Source organism: Scyliorhinus torazame, chromosome 3, assembly GCF_047496885.1.
Source record: "Scyliorhinus torazame isolate Kashiwa2021f chromosome 3, sScyTor2.1, whole genome shotgun sequence".
In the NCBI taxonomy this organism is placed as follows: domain Eukaryota; kingdom Metazoa; phylum Chordata; class Chondrichthyes; order Carcharhiniformes; family Scyliorhinidae; genus Scyliorhinus; species Scyliorhinus torazame.
In genome coordinates this window covers 31,296,213-31,321,784 of record NC_092709.1, presented here as the reverse complement: position 1 = coordinate 31,321,784, position 25,572 = coordinate 31,296,213, and the positions used below count along the sequence as shown (strand labels likewise).

General features: G+C 46.4%; 1 protein-coding gene across 2 annotated transcripts in view; it reads left to right on the top strand.

Moving 5' to 3' along the window:
- The window catches only part of LOC140408391 (limbin-like), a 217,202-nt gene that overhangs the window by 175,149 nt on the left and 16,481 nt on the right, over window positions 1-25,572 (top strand). For both annotated transcript variants that reach the window (XM_072495516.1, XM_072495515.1), the window contains 2 exons: window positions 4,413-4,500; window positions 21,954-22,141. In XM_072495516.1, coding sequence (XP_072351617.1) covers window positions 4,413-4,500; window positions 21,954-22,141 — 276 coding nt within the window. The remainder of the gene's footprint in view (window positions 1-4,412; window positions 4,501-21,953; window positions 22,142-25,572) is intronic.

Sequence of the window (25,572 nt, the reverse complement as noted above, 5' to 3'; positions counted from 1 at the left end):
TACACTATGCCATTATCATCCATATGTTTATCCAATAAACTTTTAAATGCCCTCAATGTTGGCGAGTTCACCACTGTAGCAGGTAGGGCATTCCACGGCCTCACTACTCTTTGCGTAAAGAACCTACCTCTGACCTCTGTCCTATATCTATTACCCCTCAGTTTAAAGTTATGTCCCCTCGTGCCAGCCATATCCATCCGTGGGAGAAGGCTCTCACTGTCCACCCTATCCAACCCCCTGATCATTTTGTATGCCTCTATTAAGTCTCCTCTTAACCTTCTTCTCTCCAACGAAAACAACCTCAAGTCCATCAGCCTTTCCTCATAAGATTTTCCCTCCATACCAGGCAACATCCTGGTAAATCTCCTCTGCACCCGCTCCAAAGCCTCCACGTCCTTCCTATAATGCGGTGACCAGAACTGTACGCAATACTCCAAATGCGGCCGTACCAGAGTTCTGTACAGCTGCAACATGACCTCCCGACTCCGGAACTCAATCCCTCTACCAATAAAGGCCAACACTCCATAGGCCTTCTTCACAACCCTATCAACCTGGGTGGCAACTTTCAGGGATCTATGTACATGGACACCTAGATCCCTCTGCTCATCCACACTTTCAAGAACTTTACCATTAGCCAAATATTCCGCATTCCTGTTATTCCTTCCAAAGTGAATCACCTCACACTTCTCTACATTAAACTCCATTTGCCACCTCTCAGCCCAGCTCTGCAGCTTATCTATATCCCTCTGTAATCTGCTACATCCTTCCACACTATCGACAACACCACCGACTTTAGTATCGTCTGCAAATTTACTCACCCACCCTTCTGCGCCTTCCTCTAGGTCATTGATAAAAATGACAAACAGCAACGGCCCCAGAAGAGATCCTTGTGGTACTCCACTTGTGACTGTACTCCATTCTGAACATTTCCCATCAACCACCACCCTCTGTCTTCTTTCAGCTAGCCAATTTCTGATCCACATCTCTAAATCACCCTCAATCCCCAGCCTCCGTATTTTTTGCAATAGCCTACCGTGGGGAACCTTATCAAACGCTTTGCTGAAATCCATATACACCACATCAACTGCTCTACCCTCGTCTACCTGTTCAGTCACCTTATCAAAGAACTCAATAAGGTTTGTGAGGCATGACCTACCCTTCACAAAGCCATGCTGACTATCCCTGATCATATTATTCCTATCTAGATGATTATAAATCTTGTCTCTTATAATCCCCTCCAAGACTTTACCCACTACAGACGTGAGGCTCACCGGCCTATAGTTGCCGGGGTTGTCTCTGCTCCCCTTTTTGAACAAAGGGACCACATTTGCTGTCCTCCAGTCCTCTGGCACTATTCCTGTAGCCAATGATGACATAAAAATCAAAGCCAAAGGTCCAGCAATCTCTTCCCTGGCCTCCCATAGAATCCTAGGATAAATCCCATCAGGTCCCGGGGACTTATCTATTTTCAGCCTGTCCAGAATTGCCAACACCTCTTCCCTACGTACCTCAATGCCATCTATTCTATTAGCCTGGGGCTCAGCATTCTCCTCCACAACATTATCTTTTTCCTGAGTGAATACTGATGAAAAATATTCATTTAGTATCTCGCCTATCTCTTCAGACTCCACACACAATTTCCCATCCCTGTCCTTGACTGGTCCTACTCTTTCCCTAGTCATTCGCTTATTCCTGACATACCTATAGAAAGCTTTTGGGTTTTCCTTGATCCTTCCTGCCAAATACTTCTCATGTCCCCTCCTTGCTCGTCTTAGCTCTCTCTTTAGATCCTTCCTCGCTACCTTGTAACTATCCATCGCCCCAACCGAAACTTCACACTTCATCTTCACATAGGCCTCCTTCTTCCTCTTAACAAGAGATTCCACTTCCTTGGTAAACCACGGTTCCCTCGCTCGACGCCTTCCTCCCTGTCTGACCGGTACATACTTATCAAGAACACGCAGTAGCTGATCCTTGAACAAGCCCCACTTATCCAGTGTGCCCAACACTTGCAGCCTACTTCTCCACCTTATCCCCCCCAAGTCACGTCTAATGGCATCATAATTGCCCTTCCCCCAGCTATAACTCTTGCCCTGCGGTGTATACTTATCCCTTTCCATCATTAACGTAAACGTCACCGAATTGTGGTCACTGTCCCCAAAGTGCTCTCCTACCTCCGAATCCAACACCTGGCCTGGTTCATTACCCAAAACCAAATCCAACGTGGCCTCGCCTCTTGTTGGCCTGTCAACATATTGTTTCAGGAAACCCTCCTGCACACACTGTACAAAAAACGACCCATCTATTGTACTCGAACTATATCTTTTCCAGTCAATATTTGGAAAGTTAAAATCTCCCATAATAACTACCCTGTTACTTTCGCTCATATCCAGAATCATCTTCGCCATCCTTTCCTCTACATCCCTAGAACTATTAGGAGGCCTATAAAAAACTCCCAACAGGGTGACCTCTCCTTTCCTGTTTCTAACTTCAGCCCATACTACCTCGGCAGAAGAGTCCCCATCTAGCATCCTCTCCGCCGCCGTAATACTGCTCTTGACTAGCAGCGCCACACCTCCCCCTCTTTTGCCTCCTTCTCTGAGCTTACTAAAACACCTAAACCCCGGAACCTGCAACATCCATTCCTGCTCTATCCATGTCTCCGAAATGGCCACAACATCGAAGTCCCAGGTACCAACCCACGCTGCCAGTTCCCCTACCTTGTTTCGTATACTCCTGGCATTGAAGTAGACACACTTCAAACCACCTACCTGAACACTGGCCCCCTCCTGCGATGTCAAATCTGTGCTCCTGACCTCTATACTCTCATTCTCCCTTACCCTAAAACTACAATCCAGGTTCCCATGCCCCTGCTGCATTAGTTTAAACCCCCCCATGAAAAGCTTTTGAAGTATATTCGCTGCTGTAATGTAAGAAATCTGACAGCCAATTTGTGCACAGCCAGCTCCCACAGACAACAATGTGATAATGACCAGATAAAAAGTTTCTGTGGAGTTGACTATGGGGTGAATATTGGCCAGAACACTGAGGACAACTCCCTTCATAAGATATAGGAGCACATTTAGGCCATTCAGCCCATCGAGTCTGCTCCGCTTCAAAATACAACCAGGGGATTTTTTTTACATCAACGAGCAGATGGGGTGCCATTTTAACATCTTATCGGACTCACAGCAACCTCGACAGTGCAGTGCCCCTTCAGTGCTGCAAAGGAGTATCAGCCTTGATTTTTGCGCTCTAGCCCTGGAGTGGAGCTTGAGCCCAGAGCCCTGTGACTCAAAGGCAAGAACTGAGCCACGGTTGACACTCGAGATTTTATTCTTTATAATTGAAAGCATTTTCTTTATAATAATCTCCGTGCATATCCTGGGCCTTGTAGTAGTGCACCCTACATTCTATACATTTAATCATGTATTGTTACGTTAGACAACTCAAATTTTTGATCTCTGCTCCTCTCTCCACTTGTGCTGCCAGAACTGCTGAGTTTTTCTGTTTGTATTTTTGAGTTGGGTGGATTTTGGCCTCAGTTTTCCAGTCTCGATTTCATCAGGTGGACTCGGTGATGGGAGGGGGAAATCTCACAACATGTCCAAATCGCGTTTCATGCCCATGTAAAAGTGAGAGGTGATTGTCTCCTCCCCTGCCAGTGGTAGTGGGATTCCTGACGTTTAACATCAGGAGTATCATTTGCGCACATTAACATCTCATCAGGCCTCTACACCTGAATCGTCGTCCTCCCGTAAGAAAGTCCATTCACGTCAGCGTAAGGGCAGACCAGCGTGAATCATGACTGGTCTCCCAAGGCCTGCACCTGGGGGGTGGAGTAGAGGGTCAAGCCCAGGCGTTGGTGGAGGGGGTGGTTCCTTGTGAACTTTTGTGCAGTGGGACGGCCTTTAAAAGAGGCACCCAATCTTCAAAACAAAAAGTTGCTGGCGGGGTGGGCTCCTCTAACATTATGTCGTGGGACCCTCGCTTGCCTTTTTTTCTTCTATGTGTTGGGCAATACTGTCGAGAGAGCTGCCCCTGGTGCTGGCACTTTTCCCGTCCACTATCAGCCTTTGCCGATATTCGGTTAAACTCAGCCTTGTTTTTACGTTATTATTGGTAAATCAGTGGACCAAATGACTCATTTAAAGGAAAATTTTTAGTCTCTGCACTTTATTTTATTGCTATATTTTCTGCTTACCTCATTAGCTTTACTTAAAGTCTCGCAATGCATTACTGTGGTAACTTTTCTAGCTGTTTAGGTTGATTTGATAGTATTTGCCACTTCACTTGACATATGGGCTGATGGCTCTGTGGTCTTCTGATAAGACTTGTGCTTTGTACATTGCATGGTGACAGAATAAGCATTCAAGATCATGTCAAATATTAACTTCTCTACTGTTTTCCAGATTAAGGGATGAAGATAGGTGCAGTCAATTATTAGAAGATGTCAAGGGGCAGTTACTGGTGAAGACAATGCTGAGTCTCCAGGATGAGGTAGTATCCTGTAGCAAAGCTTTAGGTTAAATGCATCTTGTATTTGTTTTCTCATTAAAATATATGGACAGGTTTGAATGTGAATATTTGTTATTCCAGGCTTACTGTGATGTAAAATAGTCGTAACTTTGAGCGGCAGTGTGATGAGATTATAGGAATGAAACTCATAAGAGATGTATAATGGCTGAATCAGTGCCACTTGATATACTCGACTGCCCAAAGTCATAATTACCACCATTTTCTCTAACTTGCCAATATATTTTTCAAAGTTATAATAAAGCATGCTGAACAATCCAGTGTTGGTACAAATCCTAGAATATATTTTCCATCCATTCACGGGTTTATTTTGATGAAAGTGTGAAACAGCTGGTAAATTCGATATGCCAGTTTGAAAGTGTGGTTTTAACGTCCAACTTTGGACCTAATTACTGATTATCATGCTTTTACCTGGCCTGAAGTTGCTAAATTCGACACCTGTAGATTCAGCACTCAAATGTTGACTCAATGCAATTTTCTCAGAGCACCATCTTTGGGCTCTTTGTTTCCTCACACCTACTTACACTGAAGGCATGTAGCCCGCTGAGTAACAGACAGTGGTAGGTTTCGGTATGGCTCAGAGACTGAGTGATAGGATATACAGGTTCTCAGATGGATGGGATTAATAGGTGGCATTGTGCCATGCACCGGCAAGGGGCAATAAATCCACTATGCCCTTCTGTCCTTCTCTGTTGAAGGAGCTGGTGCTATGCTGTCTGGCACTCCTCTCCTATTGTTCCTAAATGCCAAAGTGAACCTTCTGCAAGCTGTTCATAACCAACACCTCCCTTTCTCTTGCTGACTCCTATAAGGTAAGGGAGTATAGAACCTATCCTATTTAGGCACTCTTTCTGAGTGTTGCCCCCACACTTGCACTTCCGAGTAAGCTGTTCAGAACAAAGAGACAGTCTCTTTAAAAGAAAATGTGGTTAGAAAGAACATCTGCTCAAAAGAGAAAGCACTTCAAGGCTAATTGACCCCTGCAGAGCTAGAACAACAATGGTAATCCCTCCTTTGAAATTGCATGGACCTGTTAATCAAGAGGTTTGCAAAAATTAATGGACTGTGAAATTGAATGTAAACACTGCAGTTCAAAGCTTTTAGGCTCCTAGGCATGCCTAGAGGCTTGAAAATGTTTAAGGGAATGACATTGACTATGAAAAAAGCACTTCAAATGTTTCCAACACATTAAAGAAAAGACTTTCACCTTTATCTGACAGATCAATGATATTGATATGATTGGAGAAACATCAGATGGGATTCCTCGGGCCTGCCCGCTAGCGGCAAATTCCGCGTCGGGCCAAAATTGAACTACGCGCCAGGCATCACACCGGGCACACATCTCCCAGCTGTCCCCACTGGCAACAGGTTTCCCGACGTCCCAGCACACTCTGACATGGCGGGACCATGCAAATAGTTCATTAGAGCTGTCTTGCAAATCATTGACTGGTAGGACACCCGATACACTTGCCAGATTGGATGCCGCAGCCCCCCTTGCTGAAAAAATTAAATGAAAATCGCTTATTGTCACAAGTAGGCTTCAAATGAAGTTACTGTGAAAAGCCCCTAGTCGCCACATTCCGGTGCCTGCTCGGGGAGGCTGGTACAGGAATTGAACCATGCTGCTGGCCTGCCTTGGTCTGCTTTAAAAGCCAGCTATTTAGCCCTGTGCCAAACCAGCCCCTCTGAGAGGTCCCTGCTGAGAGTCCCACTGGCATGAATTGGTGCAAGTATTAAGGAATGTTTGGACCTGGTGGCTTACAAACGGTGGGGTGGTAATGAAGTAAGTACCCCAAAAAGAAATTGTCTCCCGGGTGCCGAGGGGGATCCTTCATGGGAGTTGGGGGTCAAGAGAACTTGTGCTGGGCCGCAGGGGCTCAGGTCAGGGTTCTTTCCTGGGATGATCATTTGGCTGCTCTACCGATCTGCAGCCGTAAAACACCTTAAACAGTCACTCAGTATCTCAGAAATACACACCCCTCATAATAAAGTCAAGGTCTTTTCATCTGTACTCCTAAAACCCTTAGAAAGTCTGTCTGTATGCCAAGTTTAAAGATCTGTGAGATGAAGGTAAAAGTAATTCCTTTAAAGTGGTGGAAACCTTTGAAGTGGTTTTCGCGCTGTCAGTTTATTGCTATTTAAAGTATAGAAGTCTGTATGTATGCTAGAAGACAGAAAGCTTTGAACTGCATTGTTTACATTCAATTGTATGCCACATTTCCTGCTAAAATCTTTTTGATTGACAAGTCAAGGCAGTTTCAAAGGGGAGATTCAGATTGTTTTTTTAAATAGCTCTGCAAGGATCCATTAACTGGGGGGAGCCGATGTATTCCTGACGGACTCGATAAAAAATTTCCAAGTGCCATTGCATAGCATGTCAGTGTCGCTCCTAGCACCAGCAGGAATCACTCTGGTTTTCCCTGTGGTGGGAGTACTTAGTCACTGACCGGGATAATCACAGCCATCAAAGGGAGTCAAGGCTACAGAAGGAACACTTTTATCTTCTTCTGAAAGAGTTTTGAACTTGACATACTGGGAGAGACATCAAAGGGTTCCAACACATCAGAGGTAAGACTTTAAACTAAAACTTGACATGCTGAAAGACAGTTTAATGAATTGCAAAGCTACAGGGCGGAGACCTGCCAACGATCCCCCATCCCAGAGAAGACCCCTAAACTGAACCCCTCCAGCCCAACCCAAGCCTCCCACCCCCTCAATCCCCACCTTCCTGGAAGCATTTCCCTCGGCATGCTGGAGGCAAATGAAAAAGGGTGGTAACCCCTTGCCCCACCTCTGAGTTCAAGGCGCCAGATTAGCACTGCTAAGGGTTGGGGCCTGAGAGGGGGGCTGAAGGGGGAAACTGGCATGGCAGGGAGACCTAAAGGAGGGAACTGAGAGGGGGGCATTTTATGAGCCCATAACAGGGTGTCTCTCATTTTGTGGACGGAGGGGGGGCTTGCCAAGGGGTGGGGGGCGGAGATGGGGGGGCTTTGCCAGAGATTGGGGCTGGTGCAAGATTGTTCATAGATCAGTAAGCCCTTTAAAAATTGCACCACGATTTCTGAGGAGTGGGATCTGTCAATGAATTTAGGCCCCATCCCTCAAGTCCAGTGAAAAGCCTGACCCTCTCAAAAAAAAAAGTTTCTAAATCTCAATGAATGACACCAGAGCAGCACTCCCAGTGCCAACGGGAAACACTCCCGATTCCTTGCCAGCAGGGGTACTTGCAATCAAAATGGGAGAATCGTGCCCCATATTAGTTTGAAAACCAATATGCACTTGACGACTGGGCTGGATTTAGATTTATTGTCGCGTGTACCGAGGTACAGTGAAAAGTATTGTTCTGCGTACAGTCTAGACAGATCGTACCATACATGAAAACATAGAACATACGATAAATAATTGAGGATACATAATGAAAATACATAAACGTACCCAGCGGGTGAAGTATATGGTATATAATGCTACAACTGTAGAGAAGATGCATAGAAAGATCAGTTCAGTCCAGAAGAGCAGTTCAGTCAACAAGAGTGCCATTCAGGAGACCGGTAACCGTGGAGAAGAAGCTATTTTTGAACCTGTTAGTGCGTGTTCTCAAACCTTTGTATCTCCTGTCTGATGGAAGAAGTTGGTGTAGTGATCTGCATATCTGTATGTACAAGGGGTTAATGTATAGACATAACAGCTAATTAATCACTAGATTGCAGCACTAGAGATGGGTATAAAAGGCAGACTCAAGCTGAGTTCCCGCCTCTTCATGTGTGTAGTGACTAGTGACCAGAGGTGGCGAGAGAGAGCTCAGAGTGCAGATGTTGTTAATCCTAGTTAATTTAATCTTGTTTATTTAATATCTAGTTTTAAGTGTTGGAGAGAGAACAAACTCACAGTTTATTTGTTAACGTTACTCACTAAATTATTTGCTTTAATTGGAAGACTTTGAGTGTTAAGGAACATTGAAAACAGGATCACCTTGGTTAGAAGCAAATGAGTAACATATATTACACAAGGTAATATAACAGTTGGAAGAGAGAATAACTCGGGCGGAGGGGTCTTATGCTGCCCACTTTCCCAAGGCAATGGGAGGTGTAGACAGTCAATGGATGGGAGGCGGGCTCACGTGATGGACGGGGCTGTGCTCACGACTCTAATTTCTTACAGTCTTGGGCCGAGCAGTGGTGCAGCCAGATAAGATGCTTTCCATGGTACATCTAAAGAAATTGGTAAGAGTCAATGTGGACATGCCAAATTTTCTTAGTTTCCTGAGGAAGTAAAGGCGTGTGTTGTGCTTTCATGGTCGTAGTGCAACGGGGGAGCACCAGGACAGATTGTTGGGATGTTTACACCTAGGAATTTGAAGCTGTCCACCATCTCCACCTCGGAACCATTGATACAGACAGGGGCATGGACGACACTTCGCTTCCTGAAGTCGATAACTAGCTCCTTAGTTTTGCTGACATTGAGGGTGAAATTGTTGTCATTGCACAGTGCCACTAAGTTCTCAATCTCCCTACTGTATTCTGACTCGTCGTTGTTTGAGATCCGACCCACTACGGTCAACAAACAGCATCAGCTGACCACATCAGCAAACCTGTAGATGGAGTTGGAGCCAAATTTTGCCACACAGTCATGTGTGAATAGGAAGTATAAGTACCCAGCCTTGTGGGGCCCCGGCATTGAGGACTATCGTGGATGTATCATTGTTTATCCTTACTTATTGCGGTTTGTAGGCCAGGAAGTCGAGGATCCAGTTGCAGAGTGAGGAGCTGAGTCCAAGGTTTTGGAGTTTGGATATGAGCATGGCTGAGATTATGGAGTTGAAGGCAGAGCTGTAGTCAATGAGTAGGAGTGTGATGTAGGTGTCCTTGGTGTTGAGATGCTTCAGGGATGAGTGTAGGGCCAGGGAGATAGCATCTGCTGTGGCTGTAGGTGAATTATAGTGGGTCAAGGCAATTGGAAGGTTGGAATTGATGTGTCTCATGACTAACCTCTCGAAGCACTTCATAATAGCTGTCAGTGCCACCGACTACCGGTGGTCACTAAATCCAGGTCTACTTCCATTGCCACCCACTCTGGGAAACCTCTGACATATTTACGGAGACGCATTGTTATGTCATAGCACACCTAATTAGAGGCTGCCGCAGCCAATCAATGTGTCCAACACTGGGAGATCGTCTTGATTGTTAGCATTCCACATCCAGGAAATATGAGGTGTAGAGGAGGGGGAAGGGAGGGGAGATAATTGTGATTTTCTCCTCACCACCACATTCATTGTCCCTGTGACTCTCATTGTGGCTCCACAGGATGGGAACCACTACCTTGTTCTCAATCTCCAGTGTAGTTTCATTTCCACCCCCTTCAGTATTGTTCTCTTTTATTCAGAATGTAGTGTTTATCCCAAACAAAAATGGCGCGATATATTAAATAAACGGGTATAATTGAATATCGGAATTGAGATATGTCCTGAAAGATGTTTCTTGCCAGCTAGGCATAATTCTGTACCGGTAATTCCTCTGCCTGTTGGGAATGTGTTTCTTTTTAATACACAAGAGTTCCTCTTCCTTCATTGAGTGATGGTAGAATTTCCAACAGCTTTATGCGAGTCTTATCCTGTTGCAGACAGAAAGTGTCTTGTCTGCTTCATGCCATGTTATTTGAGTTGGCAGTTTGACATATGGAAAAGAGGCAGAAATGTCTCTAATCATTTTGTTCCGTTTCATCGCTGAATTACTTCCAACAGTTTCATTTCTCCAGTTTGATGGTCACAAAAAAAATCTCCATTCTTTGTCAGCTGCTCCGATGTAATTGGCAGGCATGAAACTGTGCAGCCTGACCGTGGTTATTTTCATTCAGTGAGATATAGATTTGCATAAACTGAAAGGTTCAGAGTTCTTTCTGTTGAAGAACTCAAGTGTTTCTAATTAATTAGAAGCTGTTTATTAAACTGACTAGCGTCTGCGTCACAACTTTCTTGTGGTTGGATTGGATTAGTTTAGTCTCAAGCATGTGTACTTTTGAACTTGTCTGATGTGTATATCTATTTTTCTTTAAATGGATGAGCGCCTGGATATTTTTACGACACAGTCTTAATCTCTAGTGAAAGGCAAACAGGCGACAGTGGGGCGGGAGTCAGGAGTGCCCTAATTTAGTGACATGAGTTTTGGACCAGTTTAACTCCAGGACCTCAGTAATATACTCAGATCTGAATCGCTCCCAAGCTTGACATGAATGCTTTCGTGTTGGCAGAAGAGAACGGCACAGACAAATGGGTGAATGTTGGTTTGGGGAACTGGGGGCATCTTAGCCAGCAGGAAGTGATTCAAGTGCGGCCTCGGAGGAGAGAAACTTCCCGAGGCCAAAACAAAAAGTGCCGTTGAATAGCAGGGTGATTCCCGGCGCTGCAGCCACCAAGAAACATCCTGCAAACTACCCAAAACCGGACGCAGATTTGTTTTCCATTGATTCGCACCCATAGTTAGTAATTTCAGCTTTCACAGAAATCATCAGGCCATATTTTCCATGGTGTAAGGTCATGGCAGGCTTATAGATCTTGGTTGGTACCAGAACATCTTTTCCCCAGCAGGGGTCATACCTGGGAAGTACCTCCGAAGATGCATTGGGAGATCCCCTGGAAGTTCCCACGCAAGGACTGCATGGGAAATGTCGGGAAGTTTAAATTTCCCATGGGCAATTGCCCAACTCCAGGAACTCCGATTTAAAGTTGAAAAATTCAGATAGTTATGGCTGTCTTAGCAGAATAGTTATCCAGTAAATGTAAGTAAGATTAAACAACTTCTAAATCTTGAGTAGTGACACCCCCCCCCCCCCACACACACACACACACCCAACCACCACTGAAAGCCCTGACTAACCCTCCCAACTCCCTGACTATCTCCTCTGACTAACTCCCAACTACCTGCTGACTACCCCGCACCTCCACGTCTATGTTACCAGCACTCAAGTAACCGCCCGACTGACCACACAACTTCCCAACCCATCCTATCACCCCCGACCCATTCTGTCACCAACCGCCGAACCATCCAGACCCCCCCCCCGAACTCATCCTACCCCTCCTATTGTAAACCCTCCTCCACCCCATTCTACCCACCTGCCTTCCACACTTACATTCTCCCTGCTTTCTCTAAGTGTCTGCGACCTTTCAACTTACCTGTTTATTGCAGCAAGTGCTGTAAAAAGGGGGCAAGGCTTCAGTTCCCCTGATGCAGCTGCCCTGCACTGAAGAATCCTGGAGCCCATTGCTGCACATTCACATCAGGCCCCGGGTATGAAGGTCGGGCAAGAAAAGTGCAGCTCCTGATTAAGATAAGTAAAAAGGAGTAAAATGGCAATCTGACTGTGTTTGCCTTGGAAGTTCTGACCTGTTGGAATGACATGTCTGCTCATCATTAGTGACGTCATTTCCTGTAAAGCGAGGACGTCAATGTTATTTGCTCTCCGCATCTTTGTCAGGCCTTGGCCCCTTTTTACAGCACTAGCTGCCATAAAGCAGGTAAGTTCAAAAGTCCCAGACACTTGGAGAAGGTGAGAGTGGGTAGAATGGGTTGGAGGTGGGGTTGGGATGGGATGGTTCGGATGAGTTCTGGTGGGTTGGGTCCAGGTAGTTTGGGAATTGGAGACCGGATGGGTCAGGGGGTGATAGAGTGGGTTGGGGAGTCAGGTCACATTTGATCCACGAGAGACCTTCAACATTGAGTTGAAGCATCCAACCTTCTGAATGCTTGCCCTTACGTGGAGTTTTTGTGATCGCTTGAAAGTTTAGTTTTTCTCTGTTGACCGAGAGGGTAGTAAGCGACGTTCAGTCACCATTTCGACGACATTAGTTATGGATTCTAGAGTTCAAAATTCTGCTTGACAAAGTGGCACGCGAGAAAGCTATTATCATTTCCCCCCCCCCCCCCCCCCCCTCCACTATGGGGCACTCAATAACCTCTTTGACAGGATTTTCCTCTCCGTGGCGTGTTCTGCAACGCGGAGGACGGTTCGCCAGTGCCCAGTAGTGGGATCTTATGGCCTATCCACTGACAATGGGGTTTCCTGTTGAACGCATCCCTCGCCGCCTTGAAACCAGTGGCAAGGGTGCACCGTCGGCAGGACTGTAAGATCCCGCCAGCGTGCACAACCAGAAAATCTCGCCCCTTGTCTCCAACTCCTGTGTGAGGGCGACATCCTGGAGTTACACTTGCTCTCCAGCAGAACATTGGAATTGGACTGGTTCAGGAGCTTGACATAAAAACTGTGACAACTTCTGCGCCTAAAGCCATTTGAAAAGAAGATGACCGAATTGGGAATATAAAATCTGAAGATCACATCCTCTCGTTTTGTCTTTTTCACATCGCCTGCCATATACTCAAGTGCAAGCACGCAGAAGAAAGAAGGGGCAGAATTCTCCTGAAAAATTTGTATAATTTTGAGCGGAAAAACCAGTGAAAACCAGCTGTTCCGGCATGTTTCCCATCGCGATCTTCCACAATTAGTCATTTTTCAAAATGTGATGAGTGGAAGCCAAAGATGCCAACTGCCAGGTTGGCACTGCCAGGATGCCGGGGGTAGTACCAGGGCACTGTCCATTCATGTCCCATATCACCTGGGGCTACAAAGGCTTCCAAAACACCAGGTGTGGTCATCCTGTCTATCCAGACAATTCAACAGTGACTGCGAGAAGGTTTTGATTGAGGGACCCTTGCACTTTAATGTCTGAGGGTGCCAGCTGTTTCTATGTTGAAAAAGTACCTTCGGTGCAGGTATGCTGTTCAGGCATCAGAGGTTTAAAAAGATTCAGTCTAAACGAAATTGCTGTCAGACAAAGCACCTGCTCAAAAGAGGAAGCACTTCAGATTTATGGACCGTGAAGTACTAAGGAAACAAGCAAAGCTAATCACTCCTATGAGATAACCTTTGGCGGTCAATCAAGAGATTTTTAAAAGTCAATGGCGTGTGAAATTCACTGTAAACAACCAAGTACAAAGGGATAAAAGCAGACCTACTGCAACATTGACACCCCAGAGCCCACTGAAATTTCAAGGGGAGTAAAATGCCTTTCCAAGAAACAAGCTGCAGAATAGCTCTGTCCTGTGAGAGGACTTTCGGACAGACAGGCTGAAGCTGTGCTTTGCCATGTTCTGGGGTGTTAAACATGAAGGAAAGCAGGCTTGACAGACCCAAAGTGACCCCAATCCTGAAGGAGACCCCCGACGTGGTCCTCCTCCAGCCTAACCCAAGCACCCCAACCCCCAGATCCCTTGAAAAACACCCCCTCTTCCACGGCATCTGGCCCATAGCTGCTGTGCCGATGTACTCCCTGGAGGTAAGTAGATAGTGGTACTCATTTCCTTGCTCCTCCTTGGAGTCTGGCCCTTGCTATTAAGGCCAAGTAGTGACTTGCGCACGGGTGACGTCTCGTTGGGGAGGGGCGGGAGAATATTAACTAGTAAGATTAAAATTAATGCAAATTAGCTGTGATCAGTCTCTCACCCTTTCTGGATGAGATCCTGATCATATCAGCTGGAGCAGGCTGGGAGAATCGAAAACTGTTTTGCATCCACCGCAAATCCCACTTCGAGGCACTCCCGCAATGCTACCGGCATAGTGGGATTTGCGCCAGTTGCATTGTGGACGGAGAATCTACCCTGAGATAGAAGTGTTTAGATTAAGTATTTTTCTTTCACTCATTTGCATGTAAGAATCTTTTTTTCTAATGCTGTGGTGTGACATTTATAACTACTGCTTAGTATTGTTTCATCTCCTTGGCCTTCTGCTTGGCGTTACAGTTTTTCCAGCTTGTTTTTTTTTTGCTGCTTGTGTTTCTTTGACGCTTTTTCTGGTCTTCTGTTGTTTCGCCTCTTATTTCTTTCTCCCATGTTTTTTTCTGTGCTTTTCTCAGTTCTCTTTTCCGGCCACATTTTTTGCCTTTGGCCGTCTTGTTTAATCTCAGCTTTTCGAGACCTCCAGAAGATGGCGCTGGCTTAGAATAATTTATCTCGCTGATTTGGATCCATTTCTGTCAGTCCTGGGCCTGGATTCTCCGCCGGCGGGATGCTCCGTTTTGCCGACAGCCCGGGGGTTTCCCGACTGTGTGGGGTTGCCCCACAATGGGAAACCCCATTGACCAGCCGGCGTAACGGAGCATCCCGCCGGCGTGCTGAAACAGAAATGTGGCGCGGCGGGGGTGGGAATCCAGCCCCTGGTTTTGATTTAATTTTTTGATTTTGATTTTGATTTTATTGTCACATGTACCGAAGTACAATGAAAAGTATTTTTCTGCGGCCAAGGGAATGTACACAGTACATATAAAGTAGACAAAAAAGAATACTCAACAGAACATTGACAAATAGGACAACGACAAACAGTGATTGGTTACAGTGCAGAACAAGGGGCCAAACAAAGCAAATACATGAGCAAGAGCAGCATAAGGCATCGTGAATAGTGTTCTTACAGGTAACAGATCAGTCCGAGGGGGAGTCGTTGAGGAGTCTTGTAGCTGTGGGGAAGAAGCTATTCCTACGTTGGATGTTTGAGTCTTCAGACTGGTTTCTTGTGTCTCCTTTTGCCTTTTACGCTATTGCTGCTTTATAAGTGGAAGTTGGTCCCATTGTCAGTTGGTGCCTAATGCCCTTCACCTCCCCCTCCCCCATGCTTGTCCCTTATCACCCCCATCCTGTCTTAATGATACTCTAAGAAATACCTCCCATCATATTTGCCTTTTGCTGCTTGTTCTACACAATTTGTTTTTGTAAATGTTTAATAATTTTGTTCTTGCGGTGATAGTCAGGAAACGCTCTGGGCGATGGCCTGTTTTCTGTTTGGGATTCTGACCTTTCATTCAGTAGATTGGGACTGGGTTCGAGGTGAAGACTGGTTAGGTGGAGGAGGAATGTGAAAAGACTTGAACACCACAGAATTGAAGTTGTTTCTCTTTTAAGAAAAGAAAAATCCCATATTTGAAGACAAAATGCAGGAAAAGTAAACTGCTGTAGGGATGGCATCATTCAAAGTTGATTCCCAGAGGTGAAAGGACACTCTACTATATCATCCCCTCAGAGACATTACAATAATGAGCTTCTGAAAAGATCAGTGAATGTTTTACTGGGGTTTTAGAGGAAGCTACTCTTTAATGACAAAATGTTGTCTTTATTGCGCTGCAGTGATTGATCATCTGATGCTGTCAAAGGTCTCTAATTGCTACAATTGGATCTTGTGGGGTTTCGCAGGGAGCAGTGAGGATTGAGGCAAATGGTGGTGCCTAATTCCCTTGAGCCAAATATAATTCTGTTTCTTATTTGAAACCTTCTTTTAGTTAGATTTGCTTTTCTTCAGGCTCTCATCACGCCAATGATTGCTCCTGTAGTACTAGAATGAATTGTAGACCATGCAGCTCAGTGCTCACTTAACTAATAGGGTTTGACCATTGTTGAAACATAAATGGTCATGCAACCATTTTAAAAGCCCCCTTCTTTTCAGTCGGTCGTGCACAAGGATGCTTTTATTCTAGAGCTGATGCCCATCCTTCCTGATGGCAGATCACCTTTCCCAAAGGTTTCCTGATTTGCCGAAAGATGCTCTTTCTAGAGTTGTTAGGTGGAGCGTAGCGGGCTGTCTGCTGGTGACTTAATACCGCAACAACAGTAATAGACAACCGTATCAGATTAACATACAGGTAGGCCATCCTTGCAAACCTATACAATAAGTGCAGCTCACCCCTTTTAATCAGGTTGATGTTTTAGCACAGGGGAATACCCTTGTTCTCTCAAAATCTAACTGAAAATCTCACATCTAGCATTTTTCCAGCTCTGCATCAGACATGAAGATAAAAAAATAGGGTTTTCAAACACTTTTTTATAAGTAGATAATTCCCTTTAACATGAAAGACAGTGAAATCAGAATTTGCACTGTTGCATGATTGCAGAAAAAAGGCTTTAGTTTGTGACACTCAAATAGGCACAATTATCAGTCAGTTAAGATTGTAATATGTATACATTGGTCTGATTCAAAGAAGTTTAAAATGACACAGCACAAAAGAGACAATTGAGTCGATTGTGCTTGTGATACCGTGGATTTTAGAATCATAGAATCCATACAGCGCAGAAGGAGGCTATTTTGCCCATCGAGTCTGCACTGACCCTCCAAAAGAGCACTCGACCTGGGTCGACTCCCCCATCACCCCATCCCTGTAACTGAACCTACACATCCCTGGACACTAGCATGGCCAATCCACCTAACCTGCATATCTTTGGACTGTGGGAGGAGACCGGATCCGGTAGCCAGAGGAAACCCACACAGACGCGGGGAGAAAGTTCAAACTCCACACAGACAGTCAGCCAAGGCCTGAATCTGCGACCTGAGTAAACAGGACAAGCAACTGTGTATCTCCTCAGCCCGTGAAATTGAAAGATTGGAAAATTGATAACAAAGGCCTGAGAATGAAGTGTAAATTAGAGTGGCTGAAGCCAGTGTCAAGTCAGGTACAGAAAGGCAAAGACGGAATTAAATAAGAGACAAAATAAATACAGACAAATAAAATCAAATCAACATTTTGTGACAATAAGTGATTTTCATTTCATTTCATTTTTAATTTTGCAATTTTGAATCTCCCCTAATGATTAAATCCTGAAGGAATGATAGTCCACTCATTTAATAGTTAATTGTCACAGCCTGAGAGGTTGATTGGCAATACTTAACTTGCTGTGAACGAGTTATGGTTGAATCGACTGTGCAAATTCAGCAACTTCATGATGTAAATAACCTTTATTGTCACAAGTAGGCTTACATTAACACTGCAATGAAGTTACTGTGAAAATCCCCTAGTCGGCACATTCCAGCACTTGTCTGGGTACACAGAGGGAGAACTCAGAATTCTCAGCTGGTACGGGAATTGAACCCGCGCTGCTGGCCTTGTTCTGCATCACAAATCAGCTGTCTAGCCCACTGAGCTAAACCAGCCCCTTAGCAACAGTGCCTTCAGTTCAATGCATGTCAACAATGAGGCAGATAGCGAGATACCAGTGGCAATTTTCGATGAATACTCGAGGCAGTAAAGAGATGGACAAGATTATAGTCTGTCACCTTGTCTTTGCGACCAAAGTGGATAACCCCGCATTTCTCCAAATTATCCTGCATCTGCCATTCATTTGCCTACTCACTCAACTTGTCCAAATCACACTGAAGGATCTCTGCATCCTCCTCACTGCTCACCCTCCCACACAACCTGGTGTCATCTGAAAATTTGGAGAGATTACATTTTGTTCCCTCATCTGAATCTTTTTTTTAAAATTCAGAGTACCCAATTGTTTCCAGTTAAGGGGCAATTTAGCGTGGCCAATCCACCTAACCTGCACATCTTTGGGTTGTGGGGGCAAAACCCACGCAGACACGGGGAGAATGTGCAAACTCCACAAGGTCAGTGACCCAAAGCCAGGACCGAACCTGGGACCTCGGCGCCATGAGGCAGCAGTGCTAACCACTGTGCCACCGTGCTGCCCCCATCTAAATCTTTAATATATATTGTGAATAGCTGGGGTCCTAGCACCGATCCCTGCGGTACCCCACTAGTCACTGCCTGCCAATTTGAAAAAGACCTATTACTTCCTATTCTTTGTTTCTTATCTGCCAACCAGTTTTCTATTCATCTCAATACACTACCTTTAATCCCATGCATTTTAATTTTACACCCTAATCTCTTATGCGGGACTTTGTCAAAAGCCTTCTGAAAGTCCAAATATACCACATCCAAAGGCTCCCCCTTATTAACTCTACTAGTTACATCCTCAAAGCATTCCAGTCAATTTGTCAAGCATAATTTACCCGTCATAAATCCATGCTGATCCTGTCCGATCCTGCTACTATTTTCTAAGTGCCCTGCTATATTGGTGCTGGGATCTATGCTGTTTGTAGTCTACATTAATGATATATATGTGAATGCTATGATCAGTAAGTTCACAGACAACACGAAAATTGGTGGTGTGGTAAATGGCAAGGAGGAAAGCCTTAGATTACAGGTTGATATAAATTGGCTAGTCAGATGGACAGAGCAATGGCAAATAGAATTTAGCCCTGAAAAGTTAGAGGTGATGCATTTTGGTGGATTGACAAGGCAAGGGAATATATAATGGAAGGTTGGAAGCTGGGAAGTAGAGAGGACTAGAGATACCTTGGGATGCAGATCCAAAGATCCCTGAAGGCAGCAGGACAGGTAGATAAGGTGGCAAAGAACGCATATGGGATACCTGCCTTTATTAACCAAGGCATAGAACACAAGAGCGGGGAATGTGGGTGGATTGTGATGGGAATCGTGCTGGAATCACTGGTTTTCCCACACAAAATGACTGAGGGGGGCGAAAGAAATCACTAAATGGCATTTCGGGCAACCTCCTTGAGAAATGGGCAGCACCCCCCACCCTTGGCCCTGGAAGGGAAACACCACCCACATCACTAAGGTTCTGGGTCAACCCCCCTCCCCGCCCCCAACACACACCACGCAGGCATAAAGGTGACCCGCCCCCCCCTCCTCCACCCATGGTCCTTGGGGACTGAGCCATGCCTTAGAGTTCAGCAATCATGGATCTAACATCTTGCCCCAGGCTTATCACTGCGACTGCCACCCTTGCAATATTGGCCTGGGTACCACGCATCACCGGCATCGTCTCCTGTGACAGGCTTTGGGACTCCTCCATTCATCCTTGCAGTCACAGGAATGTTGCCGATGAGCTCTCCTGATATTCCTGGCTCTGCCTTTGCATATCAGCAGCTGATAGACAAACGTGTCCTGAGGCGCGGCACCTGGATGCGGCTCAGCCGAATCCTGGCATGCAGCAGACCTCTGACTGTCCGATCCCTGGGATGTTCCTGCCTCTAGCTGATGTGCATCAGAAGCTGTGCAATGCTCACCGGAAAGTGACCCAGAAACCTGCCTGTTAAGTTCTCTCACCGCGGTGTGTGCCTCTGCGATGGCGGATGTTGTGAGTGATAACTATGATGCTTCATCCGTGTCGTCCTCCAAGATCCCCTCTGAGGTGCTTTCGAGGGTGGGCAGTGGGCACTGCTGGCCGATGGACTGTCTCTTCGGTTAATGTTGCTGGAAGGCAAGGGACACGGTTTTGGTACGTGGCCTGGTCAAGGGTTTGGACAACAAAGCACTCACCCGAGACTGGTCACCTGGATGAAGATGCAGTGGCTCCTCACATTTCTCCAGCAGGCCAATCTCGCGCCCAGTGCAGGCTCACTCCTTATTCTCCCCTGCGAGCTCTATGGCCCTCTCCTCAAATGGACTCCGGATCCTCACATCGACTATTCCGCCGCCCGTTTTCTCCCTCTCTCAGCTGTTGTGGAGGATCGTCTCCTGTGGGGACACAAAAGGGGATAATGTGAGCTGGATACCTGGCGGGTCAGAGGTCGATGAGAACTGGCATGTGTGGGTACGGCACCTATGCAGGAAGGGGCGAGCCAGGGGGATTTGAGGAAGATGCTTGTAGATCAGGTGCTGTGAGCCTGGCAACTTGTGGCTTTCAGGTGACATTCCGGGGGTGAAGGAAGGATGAAGTGCCAAGAGGAGACAGAGAGCTGATCGCAGTAGGCCATTCATCTTCTTCCAACACTGCACTCCCATCCTTTTGGTCAGGCTGCGAGCACTGACCAGTGCTGCCACTGTCTCCCCGGCGGGATTCGTGACTTTACTGGAGGGTCTCCTGCCAGTCTACGGGTAGATAATTGTACGCCTCTACTCCATGGCATCCAACATTATTGTGGCGACCCCCTCCGTGGATTAAGGGGCTGGCTTCTTAGTTGCCGTCCTCCCGGCTTGACTGTGAGTAGCTGCTATGGAGCCGTTTAAACGCAGTGCCCCCTTGATTTATGTGCTCAGGTGACCTCCTGGATGGACGAATCAGACTCTTCGTGCCTTATTTGGTGGTGATGGGGGGGGGATTCCAAAGTGCGTAAAGATTGCGGCCTGGATAGTGCCAGCAGGGCCGGTGGGAATGGCACTGATTTTCTCGTCAAAAATTACACTTTTGCCATTTTCGGGACATTTCTGCCCCATGCATCCACCCCTGCCTGAAGTTGCTGTATCACTTGCACATAGATAGTGGCTTGTAGATTGACCTCCCTGTTATTTTGATGGCAAAAGCTGGCATGAGTTGGATAATTACTTTTCGCAGGTTTGAAATTGTGATAAGCTGATTGTGTTTGTCAGTGAGCTTCTGCCAATGCAAATTCCACTAAGCTATTTGTATTTTTGTTTTGACGATCAAGAAACCCACATTCTGTCTACTGTTGCAAAATAAATGTGAATGCTGAGCATTGAGACATCCTTTTTTTTTCTTTTGAAGCATCCAAAAAATATTTTAGAAGCAACTTACCACCGTGACATATGGGCCGGGAAGCAACTTACCACAGTGACATAAGGGGTGGGATTCTCCAATAATGGGTCTATGTCCCCCTCCGTCAAAACGCAGGCAAATCACTCTGGACTCTCCTGAAGGGGGCTAGCAGGGCCCCGGAGTAGTCCTCGCAACTCCAGCTGCCGATACGGGGCCCTAGACTTCCTGTCGGGGGTCCGTGCATGCGCACATCGGCGGCCTGCGGAGGCCGCCCCACGTGAAATGGCGGACCAGCACCAAAAAGATCGGCTCCCCCAAGATCGCAGGCGCCTGTGGATCGGTGGCCCCCGATCGATAGCCTGGCCATCTGTGAGGCCCCTCCGGTGAAGGATCCCCCCCCACCCCCCACTAGGGCGGCCGCGGAATGAGTCCTCAACCGCCACGCCGAGTTTCCGACGGGTGAGATCATGAGAGACCCACGCCGTCGGGAACTCGGCCAGTTATACTTGTCGAATCACTGCGGGGCCTCTGTCAATGGACCCCTACCTGCGCCATGTAGACCGCGCGATTCACGGCGATTCAAAGGGACCAGAGAATCGCGGGAGCGGCGGCCCGCCGGATTTCGGCATCAACGCCCATCCTCCGCCCCGCACCGATTGCGATTTTGGTGCGGAGGCTCGGAGAATTCCGCCAAAGGTTTTGTACAGGTCCGCTTCCCATTTTGCAATTGTGCACAGGGATTGTAACATTTGGGATGCTCTATCTTGAATTCCCATTCAATGAGTTTTTGCTCATCATAAGTGCACAGAGCAGGGGCAGCACGGTGGCACAGTGGGTTAGCACTGCTGCCTCACGGCGTCGAGGTCCCAGTTTCAATCCCAGCTCTGGGTCACTGTCCGAGTGGAGTTTGCACATTCTACCCGTGTTTGCGTGGGTTTCGCCCCCACCACGCAAAGATATGCAGGTTAGGTGGATTGGCCACGCTAAATTGCCCCTTCATTGGAAAAAAAAATGAATTGAGTACTCTAAAAAAAATTTTTAATACATAGAGCAGCATTTTGCTTATTGACCTTTTTCCTTTTATTGTAGGAGATGAAGCTGGCAGCTTTCCTCATGCAGCGACTGAAAGTATCAATGCCTGTGTTTCAGGCATTGCTAAATCTGCTCCTTCCAAACGCCACCGAGAAAGAATTAACTCTGGTTGTAAATGGGATCTGTCCTGAGAGATTCATTAGCAGTAAGATAAATGAGGATAAAGTGGATGAGCAGGGAAAAAGGTAAGTGTTATTGATGGGGCCAAGACTAGTGGTTCCTGCTGTTTGATGCCAACTTTTTTGCAGCATCTCTAATTTGCTGAAACAAGTGTTTCTCTTATGCAGCAAGATGCAACAATATCAGTCCGTTGGGTAGAGGGGGCGAGTAACATAAGTTGACTGGGGCAGGATATGAGATTTGAGCTTCAGTAATGGATAAAGCATTTTGGTTTACCCCATTTTCATAACTGGCTGAGATGTACATTGTCAAACCTTCGTACTCCATGGCTGCTTTTGAGATCAGTGTTACAGCAACGATGGCACTGCCAGGTGAGCACTGCTGTCTCACAGAGCCAGGGACCCTGGTTCAATTCCAGCATTGAATGAATGTGTGGAGTTTTTAAAAAAATTCTGTGACTGCTTGGGTTTCCTCTGGGTTGTCCGGTTTCCTCCCACAGTTGAAAGATGTGCAGATTAAGTGGATTAGCCATGTTAAATTGCCCCTTAGTCTCTAAAGATGTGCAGGTTAGATGCGGTTACGGAGGTAGGGCGGGGGGATTGGGCCTCAGTAGAGTGCTCTTTCAGAGGGTCGGTGCAGACTCGATGGACGGTATGACCTCCTTCTGCACTGTAGGAATTCTACCTTGACCATTCTCATGTTATCATGACTCATTAATAGGAAATTCAGGTGTTTCTGTGCTTGAGTGAGACAACTTGTCATCTTTGATCGAACCAGCTTGAGCTGTCAAGCTAACACCTGTAAGTTCTTGAAAGCAACCAAGTGAGAAGTCAGGTATTCATCAGATTGTGGGCCCGGAGAGGGTTGTTTTGCAAAATTTCAATTTGCATTGTAACAGGGAAGTCTGACACCAATCTCCAAGCAACTGCTGTTTATGATTTAGTTACTTATTTCTAAATATTACTCATCCCTCAAACTCAGATGATCCATTTTTTTGAAACTCATGAACAGGAGGATCCATTTGAGTTGAAGTCTCATAGGATGACCCCAATATTTTGGGTGGAATTCTGCCACCCAGCCTGGGGTGGGCAGGCACAGTGAACCTGGGGGGAGCCAAAAAGCCAGAAACCCTCCACCTTAAAATGTCGTTGCAATTCTCCCAATGGCGGGTCGCTCTTCCTGCTGGCAGGTGACACAACTTCAATTTGCATTAATTTGCATCTCATGACTGCTCATTAAACCAGCTGCACTCTGGCATCCTGTCAGGTCTTGCAATCTTGCATCTCTCCAGTGGGCATTTACATCAACATTAAACCCAATTGCTCGTGACTGATGCACACAAGGCGGTCCTCAGTTCCCCTGAGACTTAGGGGTGAGAGCAGCAACTTTCTGCCATAGTGCTGCACTGCTCCTGATGCGCAGGTCAGTACTCTACTGGGGTAGGCTGGTTACGGTCCTCCATCTCCATGCTGAGCTGGTTTTCATGGACCCATGGAAGTGCTATGTTACCATGCCGGAGCAGTACAGCACCTGGGGTTGGGGAGTACAGGGGTCTCCTTGCCCATGGTGTTACACAACAGTGTTTATCGGGACAGCACTGTGCCATGGGACACATGCTGCCACCGCAAAAAAGGTCCGAATGTTGACCGGGGTTGGAGTGACAGATGAAGGGGTGGCCTAGCAAAGACAAGGAGACAATGTTGAAGGAAGGCTGTGGAAGATGGACGGGGGAGGGGGATGAGCAAGGGCTCACAATGGCAGGCAGAGGAGCATGGAGGTGGATGAAGAAGGTGAACAATAGAAGGCAGAGGGGAGGGAAGCTGGACCCTGGCAAGGCTGCATGAAAAGATCACAAACAAGCGGGTCAAATGGATCTCACATCATTTACTGGAAGGAGATGGATGAAAACACCAGATGCTGTAGGCAGAGGTCCAAGTGGGTCATGGACATCTCGCAGGTCGTGGGCTCGTGGAGGAGGGGGCGGGCGGGGGGTTTGAATCGAGGAACAGCCTTCTTCTTGAGGCTGCTAGCCCTTTCCCTCTGGTGGATTGGAGACAGTAATATGAGTGGGCTAGTATTTAAATATGGTGCCTTCAGACCCATCTGCTGAGGGAGGGTGGGTGAGCAGAAGAATCAGCTGTGGAACCGCCAGGAGGGTCAGCATGTGGAGAAGGTAACGGTTAATAGGATGATCAGACAGGGTCAGTCTAATGACTATGGAAGGGTAAGGAAACATCAAAAATTAAATGGCATGGGGACTGGGGTAGTAAAAGTTGGGGATGAGGCTGAGTGTTATCAGAGATTAATGAATGAGGTCAGAATATGTGAAAAGTATAGTGCTCAAGAAAATCCTGCAAGGGAAAGACAAATCAGTAGGACAGATTTAAAATGCTTGTACCTAAATGCACGCAGTATTCGGAATAAGATCAATGAGCTGACAGCACAGATAGAGACAAATGGGTATGATTTGGTGGGGATCACTGAAACATGGTTGCAAGAGGATCGGGACTGGGAGTTACATTTCCAAGGGTTCTCAGTATCCCGAAAGGAGAGACAGGATGGAACAGGAGGTAGAGTTGCTTTATTAATTAAAGATGACAGCAAGGCTGTATTAAGAAATGATATTGGCACGAGGGGTCAAGATGTTGAATCGATATGGGTGGAAATATAAAACAGGGGGGGAAAACTCCTTGGTAGGCGTAATTTATAGGACCCTGAGCAATACTTCCAAAGTGGGGCAAAGTACAAACCAAGAAACAATGAGGGCTTGTGAGAAGGGCACAACGGTAATCATGGGGGATTTTAATATGCATATTGACTGGATTAATCAAATTGGCAAGGGTAGCCTCGAGGAAGATTTCTTAGAGTGCATGAGGGATTGTTTTTCAGAGTAATATGTTAATTAAGAAAAAAATAATCTTTATTGTCACAAGTAGGCTTATATTAACACTGCAGCGAAATAACTGTGAAAAGCCCCTAGTCGCCACATTCCGGCGCTTGCTCGGGTACACAGGGAGAATTCAGAATGTCCAAATTACCTAACAGCACATCTTTTGGGACTTGTGGGATGAAACCGGAAGTAAACCCACGCAGACACAGGGAGAACGTGCAGACTCCGCGCAGACAGTGACCCAAGCCGGGAATTGAACCTGGGACCCTGGAGCTGTGAAGCAACAGTGCTAAGCACTGTGCTACCATGTTATGGAACCAACCAGGAAGCAAACTATTTTAGATTTCGTATTATGTAACGAAGGAGGGTTGATAAATAGTCTTGTCATTAAGGATCCTCTTGGAAGCATTGTTCACAGCATGCTAGAATTTCAAATTCAGATTGAGCGTGCGAGGAAAGAGTACGATACCTGAGTTTTAGCGTTGGGCAGAGGTAATAATACAGGCCTGAGGATAGAGTTGGCCCAAGTAGACTGGGTACAAATAATTGAGGGTAGGACAGCTGAGGAACAATGGCGAATGTTCAGGGAGATATTAAACACCTCTC